Here is a 14982-nt window from a genome sequence, read left to right as displayed (position 1 = left end):
ATTCATATTATACGTACAAACAAATCCATGATTTCTGCAGTGAAACAATGTGTGTGTGAGAGATTAAAGATTTTATTCCAGGAGATCCCTGTAGATTTAATGTGCCAGCACGCATCATTATTTTTCTTTTAGCTCCTGTGGAAAATGCTTTTTTTAAAACATCTTATGCCTCTTACATGGGAGTGGTATGTCTGATGGGCGCAAGACAATGAGAAAAAAACCCAAAACACACAGTGGACTGATCTCGTGTTGCGGATGCACTGTTCAGATGCCATTTGGATATTTTGGTGCATTATTTGCTTGCTTCAAGACTTTGGGGCAGAGCAGCACAGTTGCAAGAGGGATTGAAAACTTGCCACTAATTCGCCTGCACCTCTTGTCTATTGAAGGCTGTGCGTCTGTGACATGGACAGACTAGGACGAAATGAATTCATCGGAGAGGTGAGAGTGGCTCTGAAGAAACTGAAAGAAGGCGAGAGCAAACGCTACAACATGGGCCTGGAGAGAATTGCACAGGTATGTGTACATTACTCTGTGTGCGTGTTTGTGTGGACAAATATGTGATATTTATTATGTATGTGCATGGTCTTCACATAGAAAGAAGGTTTAGGTGATGTGGGTTGCACGAAGGGGTCCGCAAAGGAAATGACAGATGCGCAGTGAGATTTAAAGCGGAGAAAGATGATTGGACTAGAGCTTTGATGTCACAAACAGCTTGACAGCGTGGGAAAGTGGAAGTGACGAGAAGCTTAGATTTAGCCGGCAACACCTGGGAGCAGACAGATGTGAGACAGTCGATCAGCCGTCTCGAACTTACGCATAAGCTTCATTAGAAGACTAAGAATCTGGAGAAATCTCTGTGAGCAAGGGTGAAGGCTTCAGCACGGGATGACTGTGATCATCGTGACACTGCATTAAAAACAGATTTTGTCATGGAAAACACTGCATGGACTCAGCAACACTTCTGGAAATTTAATGTGTTGTCCAAAAGTGTAGGTTAAAGTTCCATAATGCAAAAAAGAAGACATATGTGAGCAAGACCCAGAAACACTGCTATCTCCGCTAAGCCCGTCAAAATGGACTGAGCCAAAGTGGAAAACTGTTCTGTCAGAGGAAACCAAATGTGAATTTATTTCTGGAAAACATGAGCGTCACGCCTTACAGACTAAAGAGAAGAGGGACCATGCAGGTTGTTATCAGTTCAAAAGCCTCCATCTGCAATACTGTGTCTATGGACATGGCACTTGCACATCTGGTAAAGCACCATCAATGCTGACAGATGCACTTTTTTTCCTTACATGCAATATAACGTCTCAATGATGTGCTTACGAACTGCAATGTGATTACTAAGTTACATTAGAGCATTACAGAAAAATGCAATGTACTATGCACTGTGATCTCTCTTCCTGTCTTTATTATTTCAGAATAAAGAAACTAACAATCAAACACAGGAGCAGGGAGCGCTAGTTGCAGAAGAGGAGGTAATGATATCAACCTCTTTATCATTATCGTTGTTTTTTTTAACTAAAACATGACCCACTGCCTTATTAATCTCCCATGTCTCATGCAATTTATCCTTCCAACAGTCCTAATCCTAATCTGTCATCTACTTCCATAATCTTAGAGGAAGTTTAATTATGTGTTTTTAATCAGTATATATGTTTAAGGCATGACCTTTGATAGAGAAGCTACAGTTTGTAATTTAGACCAGTACCGCTGCCACTACACTGATTTTTTTCCTCCCCTGGTGGTGATTATCTCACGTCTCTCTGTGATTCCAGAGACGAAGGCTAATAGCTTTTGGTCTCTGATTAGACTCGGCTTACGGTTCAACCTGGAGATTAAAAGGAGAAGGCAGCAGTGTCATTTTTTCCAGCCCAGATAAGACCTTTAATTATGAGCTTTAATTCCAAACCTCTCGGCTAACACGCTATATCCTACACGGTGAAAGTATTTCAGGTGTTTTGAGAAACTTTGCTGACCCGGCCGCAGGATTTCCCGCTGTGGTTATTCGCTGAAGAGGGAAATATCAGAGTGGAAACAGGTGCTCTGTCTGACACTGTAGCTTCTTGTGTCCCCAGCGTGGCCGCATCCTGGTGTCACTGTGCTATAACACGGAGAAGGGCTGCTTGCTGGTTGGGATCATACGCTGCGCCCATCTGGCCGCCATGGACTCCAACGGCTACTCTGACCCCTTTGTCAAAACGTAAGTCGTGTTAGATACCCGTGAACAACCTGGGATCCTGCAAATTATGCTCAGGAACAGCTTTTAATTTAAGGATTCATATTTAATTCAGGAAGTGTTTGGGTGTTTTTATGGTACTGCAAAATGAAAGGCATAGATTGGACTGCTAGTGTGCTGTCTTATCAGTGCTGACATTTATCTTATTTAGCTGTAATCACAACCCCTTTTAACCATAAACAAGAGAAAGCCACCTGGTGTTTATCTGATTCCATGGTGGTTTTAGTTTAGGGATCTTTAATTGTTGACGCTCTTCAGAGATTAGAATAGACGCCTTGCAGTCGTAAAACAAGGAACACCCAGAGGCTGTATGTAAAAGAAAGATGTGGCCTCCAGGATTGAAAGAGAAGTGCCTCAAATTTACATCCTTGAAGATAGTGATTGAATACAAGTCCATTAGAAAATTACCCTGCACTTCTCTTGATTTATGATCTCAGTAACTACTTTCTTTTGCCAAAACCTCAGTTCAACATTTTCTGAGCTACAGAAACTACTGTACATCAGACGTATGCTTTATTGATCTATCCAGGCCAGGCTGCCTGGGTAGATCAATAAAGCGGGCTTCTTTGAATAAATTACATGCTGCAGCAATCAGAATGCATCTTTAATATGATTTTGCTCATTAAGATTCTCAAACAAACATCAAAGTGTATTTACAAGGTTCAGAGTTTTTCACAGGACTCTGTGGCGGTCCTGTGAAAAACTAAGTACACCCCATGATTCAGTAGCTGGTTGAACCTACGTTTAGCAGCATGAACCTGAAGGAACGGATTTCTGTTTGACTTTGTGAGTCTCTAAGAACGCTGCGGAGGAATTTAGGCCCGCTCTTCTTTGCTGCCATTTGTTTATGCACAGCTCACTTAAGCTCTGGCACAGCATTTCAGTCAAGTTTTTTCAGTCAGGGGACTTTTTCTGGGCCATTGCAAAGCCTCTTATTCTCTATTTTTCAGAAATTCTGATGTAGAGTTGCTGCTGTGTTTGGGATCATTATACTGTTTCATGATCAGAATACTTTGGTATGTGGAGGAGTTCTTGGTTTACCCAAGGAGTGCAAGGTACCTCAGCACCTGTGGTTGTAAAACAATCCCAAAATCATCATCATTGGCGTGAGTTGTTTGTGCTGATATGCTGTGTTTGCGTTTCACCAAATGTGGTTTATTATTCTTACCAGACATTTCCGCTTTGATCTCATCTGTGCTAGTGATATTGCACCAGAAGTCTTGTGATTTGTTCAGGGGCAACTTTACAATCCTAAACCTTGCTGCCATGTTCTTTTAAGAAAGAAGAGGCTTTCCCTTCCAGACAAGCCAAACATGTCCAGGTTTTTTCTAATTGTCCTGTCATTAACATTTAACATGCTAGCTGAGGACTGTAGAGTCTGAGATATAGCTTTCAGGTGTTTTTCTAGTTTCTCTGAGCATTGCGAAGACTGACCTTAGAGTGAATGTTTTGGATCTCCACTCCTGGGAGGATTGTGGCTTTGTGTGTACACACACCTGCTTTTATAGAGGTGCTCACATTTTCTGATTATCATATAATCAAGTGCAGTTTATTAGTACCACCAACCTGCTCCTTAGACTTTTAATTCACATTGATTCACTAATTCACTTAGTTTTTGTCTGTTGCACAGAACTGCAAAGAGTTCTGCGAAAACTTTCTTATATGAAACTTTTTGGGGTGCTTGTAGAATCCACAGATTATTTTTAACTGTAAAAAGCTGTTTCATTTCTTTTGTTTCCAGGCTTTTATTACATTAGAGACAGGAATGTGAAGTCAACAAGAGCCTGACTGACATTATACACCGCAGTAAGCAGATCAGCACTCTTTATGAGCTTCCATGTGTTTCTGCGACAGTCGCTGAGACACATGGAAGGTCCTGCAGAGTGGAGGTGGATGCATTCTGATCACATTGTACTCTCAGTGAGATCAATTCTTTTCTCAGCCAACGCAGGTCTCTTCAAAGTCTGAAACAGAACTATAGTTGATACTGTACCGGCTTGCCTGTAAGGCACGGTGACAGATAAAACCCACACAGCTAAATCTCCAGCGTGCCTGCTGCACTTAAGCACCAACAGTGCAGAGAGTGAAAGCTCCCACACAGGACAGCAAATCTTGTAACCAACGCCACCTCCAACAGTGGGAGGCTTCAAGGTAGAAGCAGCACAAGGTTGCTAAAAAATAATACTGAAAAGGTTGTAAAGCACCTTTCTGTTTTCTTTAGATGACTCTAACGATGCAATAACGTCATTTATGGTTTAACAATAGGTAATTTCGTTCTTTGAGCCTTCCATTTTTGAACCTGATGATGTTTGTTTATTGCCTAAGGGTGATGGGTAGTTTTCTCATTATTTATAATTTATGAATAAATGACACAGGGATGTAAAGAAAACACATCCCCAGTTGAAAAGGCATAAGGTTAAACATACTGTTTCTCTCCCGTTTCAACCAATCTAGTGGCTGAAGCTTGAAAACGCATTCATGTTTTCTCTTCTGAACTAAACTTTTGGAGAACCAGTCAGCTTGTCTGACACGCAGGCTTCCTGACACCCAGCTTCCTTGCCAATAACACCCTCCTCTGAGTACATCTGAGGTAAAAATGACATGCATTTGCTGAACTGTAAGTACAGGCTTACAGGAAAGTCTGGATGACGTATTCTACAGTGAGGTGAAGGAGTACTTTTTCAGTGCGTAGTAGTTTGATTTGAATAAGAGGAACACCTACAATCACTGCACTGAAAACTGCTTTTTAAGCTAATGGTGTCAAAGGTTCGTGCAAGTGGACATTTTCTGAGTCATTTTATTAACTGTTGACAACTGAAACAAGAAAGTCGGAAATGCTCATACTAGCAGTTTCTCTGAGGAGTTGTTTCTTTACTTTAAAGCCGGCACGTTGTACAGTATCGGTGTCTCTTCTAATACAATGTTTTAGAGAACAAAGGTAAAATTACATGTGCACCCAGAATGCACAACTGATTCTATCTTATATCCCTGCTTGGCTTTGTGCACACTGGTACATATTATTTCTCTCAGTTGTGTCTTCCTCCTCTTGTTCTACATTATTGTACCAGCTGCTTCTTTTATGCTGACTCTTGTCGTTTATTATTCGTTTAAGCCTCTGCCCTGATCCGATTCGTATTTCTGGCACTTGGGTCTTTTCAGCTGCCCGTCTGCCAGCATTTCTTTTTGTTCCCTTCTGTGTTCGCGTATCAGGGACTTTGTATCCATCACACAGAGCCGTGTTTACCTCAGTTCAGCGGATGAGCTGTTGAAGGTGTGCAGCTCAAGGCGCTGTTTTTTTTGTCAGTGCACACCGTAGAACCAGCATAATGAACGCCGTGAAGTTTTAGTGAAGTTAACTTTGAACAAATAAGGAGTTAGGGGGTTAAATATGTTGCTGGCACAGGTAAATTACATCCCTTAAGTGTACTGAGCAATTAAATCGACAGGAATTAATTTACATAGTTCACTGATGTCCTGCAGCTGTAAAACCAGACATCCTCTGCAGCTCAAGCATATCTTGATGCCTGTGTGTGTGTGTGTGTGTGTGTGTGTGTGTGTGTGTGTGTGTGTGTGTGTGTGTGTGTGTGTGTGTGTGTGTGAGAGAGAGAGAGAGAGAAAGAGAGCTGATCATATACAAACTGTTTATTAACATTAGGTGGATGATTATTTGGCACTCGTGATTTTGATTTTAATTTTAATTTTAATTCTTCTTGTTGCGTTTAATGAAACTGGAAGAAAACCCAAAATTCTTTGAACATATCAATCAGCATGTTCAGGTCTATACAGACACACAGTATGTTTGATATTAAATAAAATATGCAGCAGTCGATTATCCATCCATCCTATTCCGCTTATCTGATTCAGGGTCGCGGTGGGGCTGTTGCCTATCCCAGTCACCACAGGGTGAGAGGCAGGGTAAAGTCCAGCCACAGCTGAAGCATACTGGTATGGTCATGCAGGCCTGAAAACTGCTCAGCAACCATCTGGCAACCACAGGTCTCTCTGTTTCCAGCAGGGAGCTGCACAAAAAGCCTCTTTATTATTTTGGGTGATTGCCAGTCATTTGCCAGTTGGCACAGAAGATGCTGACGTGTCTGTAAATACTTGCTACCTGTGGTAGTAAAATTAGAAAAGGAGTGACGTGAACCAGAAATGGGCAATGTTCACCTTCAAGGTAAAAGTTGCATCATCAACACTTTTTAAAAGGTTCGCCTTTTAACTTGAAGCTGAACTTCATCTTTTTCTATCGCTCAGAGACTAGCAGGTGACATTGGGCAACTGTGACAACCTGCTAGCAACCAAAAGCAATTTCAAGGAGTTTTTTGGTACAGCACAATAGATCTATTTGTGAGCAGTTTCACCCCGTAACTGCCAACATCTTCAAGCAGCAATTTGCCAACTGATCATGGAATACCCATTTTTCTGAAGCAACCTCAGGTTGCCAGGGAGTCACTGATGCTTTAGTAACTGATTTCACAGAAACTACGTGCCGATCGGTTGTGAAATATGCGTTTTTCCTCCGGTGACCAGCAGCTGCCAGGTGGTCTCTGAATAGTCTCGAGGCCTGTGTGACAGAAACTTTAGCCAGAAAAGAAATGTGTCTAAACATTCTCAGTTTTCCTCAATGACTTTCCTTTTTTGGATTTGGAATTCATACTGATGAGACATTTATGTGTGAACGTCCATGCTAACCACTGTTTTATTTCCCTGTATAGGCTACACATTTTTACTATTAAATAATAACATTATAAATAATATGGCATAAAGGTTCAAAAAAGCAACCATTCTTCATTTCTGTGTGCATATATTTATATATGAAAGCCACAGGGAACCAGGCCAAAAGAGAAGAGATGACTGCATAAGGAGTCCAGTCAGTCTCTCTCTCTCTCGTTAAGCTTTTAGAAGCCAATCAAGTGACACAAGGTCAGAATTATCTTAGAACTAATTTGTCTTCCATTTAAAGGACAAATTAGCATTTTAAAGACTAAATTATTCGACATCTTTCAAAAGAGCCCTGAGTCTTTTACCCTGATCTTTATGCACAATCTAAAACATGAAAAAGAAAAGTCTGTCGGAAAAAAAAAAGCCATGTAAGGGCAGAAAAAGTGCAAACATGTCAAATCCTTCATGCTGACCAAGCACACCGCCGTGCTTTACAGTTTGGTTATCTCTCTGTTCTTGCACAACGAAGTAAAAAGATCATGAGGCTCCGCTGCAGCAGGCATATATTTAGCTCCTCTCTTCTAATTGTGACTCCTTTTTTTTTTTTGGCACATCTGTGTGTCATAACTTATTTTTGTTCCCTGTTTTTAACGTTGGCTCCCTCTCTTCCATCTACCCCTGTCATTTTCAGCAATTTCCCCCCTCTCACTCACAGGGCTGCTCTCATTCTTCTGTCAGCCTCTGCCTCAACTTGCCACCACGGTGGTACCGAATTTTTTGGAGAGTTGTCAAGTCGTCATGTGGGTCCCATGGTGGAAAGAAACATTTTGGGCAAAAATAAAGAAGTTGATTCTGCTGTCCTGACTACACATTTCATTTAATTTTTAATGCATCTATTAAAATAACAACAACAGCATGGCGATGCAGCGGTTAGCACTGCATGCTTGTTAGGCTGATTAATGAGGTAGGTGTGCCGTAGGTGTGGATGTGAGAGTGTGCTCTTGCTTTGTTACCCCTGTGATGGACTGTCTTACTGTCCGGGCCAGTTTGGATATGTTGCTCCTATCAGTGAGAGTGACGGGACTAAATCATTTTTACTCTGCTAGCTCTCAAGTATAAAATCAGTGTGATGTCCTTTCCCAGCATTTTCCAGAGTTCATGTGTCAGAAGAGCCTATAGGGGACTGGCATAATGATGAAATGAACAGTGCACTTCCATTAGAAAATCAATCAGCTGACCCTAATGGACCCCATTAGAATCAAATGATTATTTTTCAATGACTGTTTGACTAAACTGGGACATTATTTTGACACAGACGGAATTGTGACCAAAAGATGAACCTGGTATCAAATGCACTGTAAGTTGTTTGGACCAGCCACCAATGCTGGATGGTTGTATAACCCGTGCACATTTACCCAGATTTACTTTTTGAAGTTTTCTCCAGCTGCAGTGAGAGTTCTAACAGGGGCTAGAAAGAGAGACCATAGTTTTTTTCCCCATATTAGCTTCTGTTCATCGGCTCCCTGTTAAATCCAAAACTAAAAAAATTCTCCTCACATACACGATAGTGAATAATCAGACCCCATCATATCTCAAAGACCTCAGAGTACCATATTATTCCAATAAACAGAGTGCTTCACTCTCAGACTGCAGGCTAACTTGTGGTTAATTTTCCAGTCTAGTCATGCAGTCATCATGGAAAATAACCAGTTGATTCTAATGGGGTGAGTTAGGGTGCACTGATTGATTCTTATGGAACTGCCTGTACTATAATAGCCTCCACTATTGGCTTTTGTCACACATAAACTCTGGGAGGCAGAGCATTCAGCTGTCAGGCCTGTCTACTGTAGAAACAGGATGTTTCTAACTTTAGAGATATTGCACAAATGTGCATTGGAGGACATCTCCTAACTCTTAAAAAAGAAAGAAAAGGATATGAAAAATATTATTAATATATATCTTTATCTTCTTTTGACTCCTTATTTTAGAGGTCACCACAGTGGAACATCTTCCTTTATCTCTGTTTCATGCTCCTGTCACACCAACCCTTCACTCTGTGAATCTTCTCTGTGGTCTTCCCCTTTTTATACCCTTCATCCAGTACATCCACAATCCCTCTTCTGCACATGTCCAAACTATCTCAGCCTTGCCGCTCGATGTACTAATCCTGTCCATCCTGGTCACTCCCAGTAGACAAACCATAACATTTTGAGTAGTAGTGTAGCTGCATTAGATTTCTTAATAGTATGTGTACGGGGAGGCGTTCTCATTTCTTTGTCCACGCCTTATGGGGCTTTTTAAAGATGAGTCCTGCTTGTTCATGTTGCCTCACATTACAAACACAGTTTGTCTCGTGAACAGCGTTTAAAGGTTGTCAGCAGCAGCTGCGGTAGCTCGCTAACCTTATCAGTCACTGTCAGCCGGTGACACAGAGCTAAAACGGTGTACGTATACGGCACATAAACATGTGGTTACTTAGTTTGCTGTTCCCCACTGTTCTTTTTAAAGAAACTGTTAGTGAAAAACTGAGGGGATTATCCTCCCGTATCTCTGTGGACCAGCATCCTGCGTCGTGAATTATTTTTCACATTGAATTTTCTGTGGCAAATTGGGCACAGTTCGGTTGCTCCTTTGTGGCCTTTATTTCCATTTACCCGATCTTAATTACGAACGTTGGTGTCAAAGAATGTTTTGTTATTCTGAAAATATGAGTTCTCCCGCGTGAGTTGCCCTTGGAGGCGTATGCAGAATGTGAGTCGGCAGAGCTAAGGCTCGGATGTCCTCGAGCTTTCACTTCACCGCCTCACGTGCTGGGGGTTAAAAAGATGCTTTGCTTGGCCGACTGTCTTAATTGATTCATTAGTTTCTTTAAGATTTCTTTTTTATTTCTTGTGAAGTAAACCAAACTATTATGTAAACACCAGGTAGGATGCATCTTGTGGCGATAATGAGCTTTTTAATGCTTTAAACATTTAGCTGAGCCTGTGTCTCGTCTTTATACATTGTTTGAAACATTTAAGTTGATGGCTTTTACTGGAACAACACAGTAATTGGGACTTTAATAGGCACACAGTTAGTTTGTTACCCAGGGGATACTTATTTTGAATTGCTCAGAGATATTTAACTTCTCTCTAAGAAGACAGACTCTGATGCATTTGGTTGTCAGGCTAATCTGATGTACGAAACTGGACCGACTTTGAGTTGTATACACTCATTTGTCACTTTGTTGGGCTCACCGAAACTGGACAACAGACTGGAAAATGTTGCCTTATTTGATGAGTCTTGACTTCTGATTTGGCATTATGATGGAACATAAAAACATCTGTACATCATGGATGTATGTTGATTCATCATTCATGTTTACCCCAAACAGTCTGCTGGGTAGGCCGCACAGATTATAATGTTATTTCCTGCACTCGCGTTACAGCAGCCTAACTAAGTGAAAACAAATGACACCACAGTTTCTGGCTTTTTATTAGCTTCCGTGTAGATTATCTCAACTTATGAAAGATGAAGTACATTAACTTACTTTACCCACAATAAAGAGATTCCAGGCTTGCTTGATAAATTGTGACTATTACCATTGAACATGGGCCTGTTTCCTACATCTAGAACAGGATCAGCAGAGGAAATTAAAAAGATGTTGGATAAGCAGCACAAAGAGGAAGCACAGACCTCAGATTTAGATTCCTGGAACTCATCAGTACGAATCTGATCCAAAGCCTTAATAGTATTTTTATTCTGTTGTGTATTTTACATTAAATTGTTTTTTTTTACCCCCCACAGTTATGTCTTTCTTTGATACCATGAGTTTGTGGAATGAAGTTACTGGAGAGCCATGAATGGTTTGGGATGTGTGGGATGTAAATGTTGTCTTTTTGTCTGCTGAACCTGAACAAGCTGCAGTTTACAAACGCATTCACCTTGTCATGGTGGTTGATGTGCTGCCACCTAGTGGACACAACATTTGAACTCTCCATCATAAAATCTTAAGCATCTGTTGTTTTTTTCTCTTTCTAGTTGACAAAGAAAAGGTCTGCATTGATGAAGGGAGTGCACTCAGATACTAAGCTGACAGATAAGCATTAAAGTTTACATTAAAAGGCACTAGAATCCAACAGTAGATTCAAACTTTGTGCCACCTTGCTCTCTGTCAGTTCCCCCTCCTCCTGCTCCACCTGCATCCCCTCCATCCTTCACTCGCTCTGATTCCAGCTCTGCATGCATCAGCTGTCAGGCCAGGATTCGTCATTGACAGTGAAAGGCTGGAAGAGTGTGATATCTCACTGCCTGAACATCTTGACTTTGAATTTATGCTGATGATGAATCCCGTTGCCCTCCTGCGACCCTTCTGTTGCCTCTTCTCTGGAGCGTATACTCCTCCAACATCAGCACGATTATGATCTTGCTGTGGTCTACAATCCTCCTCTGTCTCTTTCTCGTTCTCTTTCAGCTGCTCTCTGTCCCTGCCATTGTTCAAAACACTTCTGGGTTGAAGTTATCTCATAAAGACATTTTGCAAAATTTCATTCTCCCTTTTTGTTTCTGCTATTCAGCAGACTTTACTGTCAACTTTACGGACAAAGATTTTAAAAAGTTGTGGATTAGCTGGTTTGATAATGAAGTTCTGGCTCTGTTTGACAGGAGTTCAAAGATCTCTGTTGCACAAACCTATTTTACATTTGAGATCACTCACTTTCTCAAACAAAATACAATCACTGTATGTTAATCTGTGCAAAACTGGTGGTGTAAGAATATCTGTTTACCATCCGTCTCCACTCCACTAGAGACAGATGGTAAACTGTCTCTATTTGTGCCTAACACTAATTACTGCACAGCAATGCTAAATATGCATGTGTGTGATCATTTCCATTTGTTTGTCAGTAACACTAACACTAACCTACAAGTAGCAGAATTTCATGAAATATAGGCAAAGATTAACTAAGACATTGACCGTGGCTATTTGAGTAATAGTTTCTGACAGCCTGTTTTCCAGGGGTTGTACAGCATGTTCCCTGATTCCCCAAGATCACGCTGAATTCATGTCTTTATCTGGTTTCTCTCTCTTTCTCAGCGTCTTACAGCCAGATATGGGGAAAAAGTCCAAATACAAGACTTCCGTGAAGAAAAAGACTCTCAATCCCGAATTCAATGAGGTACAGCTCCACACTTTCTCTGCAATTAACCACACCACAGCTAACAACTTCTTTGATTTCTCTACTGAGCTCCCAATGTAAAGCATGGCAATTTAAGCATACCTTAAAGGGACTGTGTCATATCCTGCAGGTGCACCCAGCGTATCACAGAACACGTGCTGAGTTAGGAATTCAGTTCCTTTCAATCACCTGTTTATGAATCATTGATGTAAATATGCTCTCATGTACCCCACCTGCACAGGAGTTTTCATATGAAGTATCCTTGGACCAGCTGGCGAAGAAGACCCTGGAGATCACTGTGTGGGACTATGACTTGGGAATGAGCAACGACTTCATAGGTAGGCTCAGAAACGCTGTAGTGTGGAGGGGAGGAGTGGAGAGGAAAGCAGCAAAGCAAAGAATGTGACCGTAGCAGACTGTTGAAATGAAAGCGGAGCAGAAAGATAAAAAAAGAAGGAGGAAAAAAACAGGCTGAGTGTGGGTAGAGAGAGGGGGAAGAAAACTAGAGAGATGAGAAGTAATTATGAGGCTTGAGGAGAACGATTGAGCGAGCAAAGAAGAGTTTGAGTGGAACAGGAAATGGAGGGGAAAACTCAAAAAGGAAGACGATTTTCTCTGGGTCCACATCCTTCATACACTTGGCACATTAGATGGTTGCAGCTTCATCAGACTGCTAAAAAGCTTTGGCATGGCCCGGTGTGTATATCACAGCAACGGAGAACATGGGAGCTTAAGGAGTGATGGAGAACTGGTAGGGAGGCACAGTGAGAATGGATTACCACCCTATGAGCTCGGAGGCCTTCAGATCAAAGCATTTTACTTTGTCTAATGTGAGTGTGCGCGAGTGTGCGCACGTGTGTGTTTGTGTGTGGGAGAGACGGTAGGCTGAAGGGAGACACCCCCTGTTTAGATAAACCCAATGACTTATAAGCCCTGCTGGGGGAAAAGGCCATCAGATCCACACACAGCCCCAGATAACAACCATTTCCCCGACCATTATCATTACAGGTTTAGCTACAGCAGCCTGCCCATGATGTTAATTGGGTCTGAGAGAAAAATGACACAGAAACAAAAAAAAAGGAGAGATGGAGAAAAACAGTTGATAAAGAGGTCGAGCAAGCATAGTTCCAGTGCAGTGGTCTTCTGTAAGCGTTACCATTAGAAAACAGGCTTACTGTCGTAGCAGAATACAGTGGCTTGCAAAAGTATTGCAACTTTTCCACATTTTGTCACATTACAGCCACAAACATGAATCAGTTTTATTGGAATTCCACGTGAAAGACCAACACAAAGTGGTGTACACGTGAGAAGTGGAACGAAAATCATACATGATTCCAAACATTTTTTACAAACAAATAACTGCAAAGTGGGGTGTGTGTAATTATTCAGCCCCCTGAGTCAATACTTTGTAGAACCACCTTTTGCTGCAGTTACAGCTGCCAGTCTTTTAGGGTATGTCTCTACCAGCTTTGCACATCTACAGACTGAAATCTTTGCCCATTCTTCTTTGCAAAACAGCTCCAGCTCAGTCAGATTAGATGGACAGCGTTTGTGAACAGCAGTTGTCAGATCTTGCCACAGATTCTCGATTGGATTTAGATCTGGACTTTGACTGGGCCATTCTAACACATGGACATGTTCTGTTTTAAACCATTCCATTGCTGCCCTGGCTTTATGTTTAGGGTCATTGTCCTGCTGGAAGGTAAACCTCCGCCCCAGTCTCACGTCTTTTGCAGACTCCAACAGGTTTTCTTCCAAGATTGCCCTGTATTTGGCTCCATCCATCTTCCCATCAACTCTGACCAGCTTCCCTGTCCCTGCTGAAGAGAAGCACCCCCAGGGCATGATACTGCCACCACCATATTTGACAGAGTGTGTTCAGAGTGATGTGCAGTGTTAGTTTTCCACCACACACAGCGTTTTGCATTTTGGCCAAAAAGTTCCATTTTGGTCTCATCTGACCAGAGCACCTTCTTCCTGTTTGCTGTGTCCCCCACATGGCTTGTGGCAAACTGCAAACGGGAATTCTTATGGTTTTCTTTTAACAATGGCTTTCTTCTTGCCACTCTTCCATAAAGGCCAACTTTGTGCAGTGCACGACTAATAGTGGGATGTTCAAGGCTTGGGAAATCTTTTTGTAGCCTAAGCCTGCTTTAAATTTCTCAATAACTTTATCCATGACCTGTCTCGTGAGTTCTTTGGACTTCATGGTGTTGTTGCTCCTAATATTCTCTTAGACAACCTCTGAGGTCGTCACAGAGCAGCTGTATTTGTACTGACATTAGATTACACACAGGTGCACTCTATTTAGTCATTAGCACTCATCAGGCAATGTCTATGGGCAACTGACTGCACTCAGACCAAAGGGGGCTGAATAATTATGCACACCCCACTTTGCAGTTATTTATTTGTATAAATGTTTGGAATCATGTATGATTTTCGTTCCACTTCTCACCTGTACACCACTTTGTGTTGGTCTTTCACGTGGAATTCCAATAAAATTGATTCATGTTTGTGGCTGTAATGTGACAAAATGTGGAAAAGTTCAAGGGGGCCGAATACTATTGCAAGCCACTGTATGTAGAGGATGTCACATCACAGAGGTGAGTAAACTCAAGCAATGAATCGAATGGATAAACTGAGGGAGCAACATGCGCATGAAGAGAGTTGGGAAATTTCATCTTCACCATGAGCCAAATCTAAACCTCTGAGCTGTTTCCAATCGGTTCCCTTCAAAGTCAAGTCTCCAAGCTAAAAAAGCGGATAAAGAGTTGATGAAAAGGCCACGCGAGCACAGTCTCAAAACAGTGGGACTGTGTTCCAAGTCTGATATCTCCGATTCAGTTCAATCTTGGTTTTAATCACGATGCCAAATCGCAAGAGACTTTATGTTTATTGCAATGTAATGATGCCACAACTGCA

At 41.6% G+C, this 14982-nt stretch overlaps 1 protein-coding gene across 1 annotated transcript in view; it reads left to right on the top strand.

The window, feature by feature from the left end:
• The window catches only part of doc2g (double C2-like domains, gamma), a 37282-nt gene that overhangs the window by 15492 nt on the left and 6808 nt on the right, over window positions 1–14982 (top strand). Inside the window, exons 6-10 of the mRNA XM_080880755.1 lie at window positions 390–516; window positions 1425–1481; window positions 2082–2206; window positions 11979–12060; window positions 12302–12398. Coding sequence (XP_080736881.1) covers window positions 390–516; window positions 1425–1481; window positions 2082–2206; window positions 11979–12060; window positions 12302–12398 — 488 coding nt within the window. The remainder of the gene's footprint in view (window positions 1–389; window positions 517–1424; window positions 1482–2081; window positions 2207–11978; window positions 12061–12301; window positions 12399–14982) is intronic.

This window comes from Rhamphochromis sp. 'chilingali', assembly GCF_963969265.1.
Source record: "Rhamphochromis sp. 'chilingali' genome assembly, chromosome: 4".
Classification (NCBI taxonomy): Eukaryota; Metazoa; Chordata; class Actinopteri; order Cichliformes; family Cichlidae; genus Rhamphochromis; species Rhamphochromis sp. 'chilingali'.
Note: the sequence above shows the minus strand (reverse complement) of the source record. Positions and strands in the feature narration are given on the sequence as shown.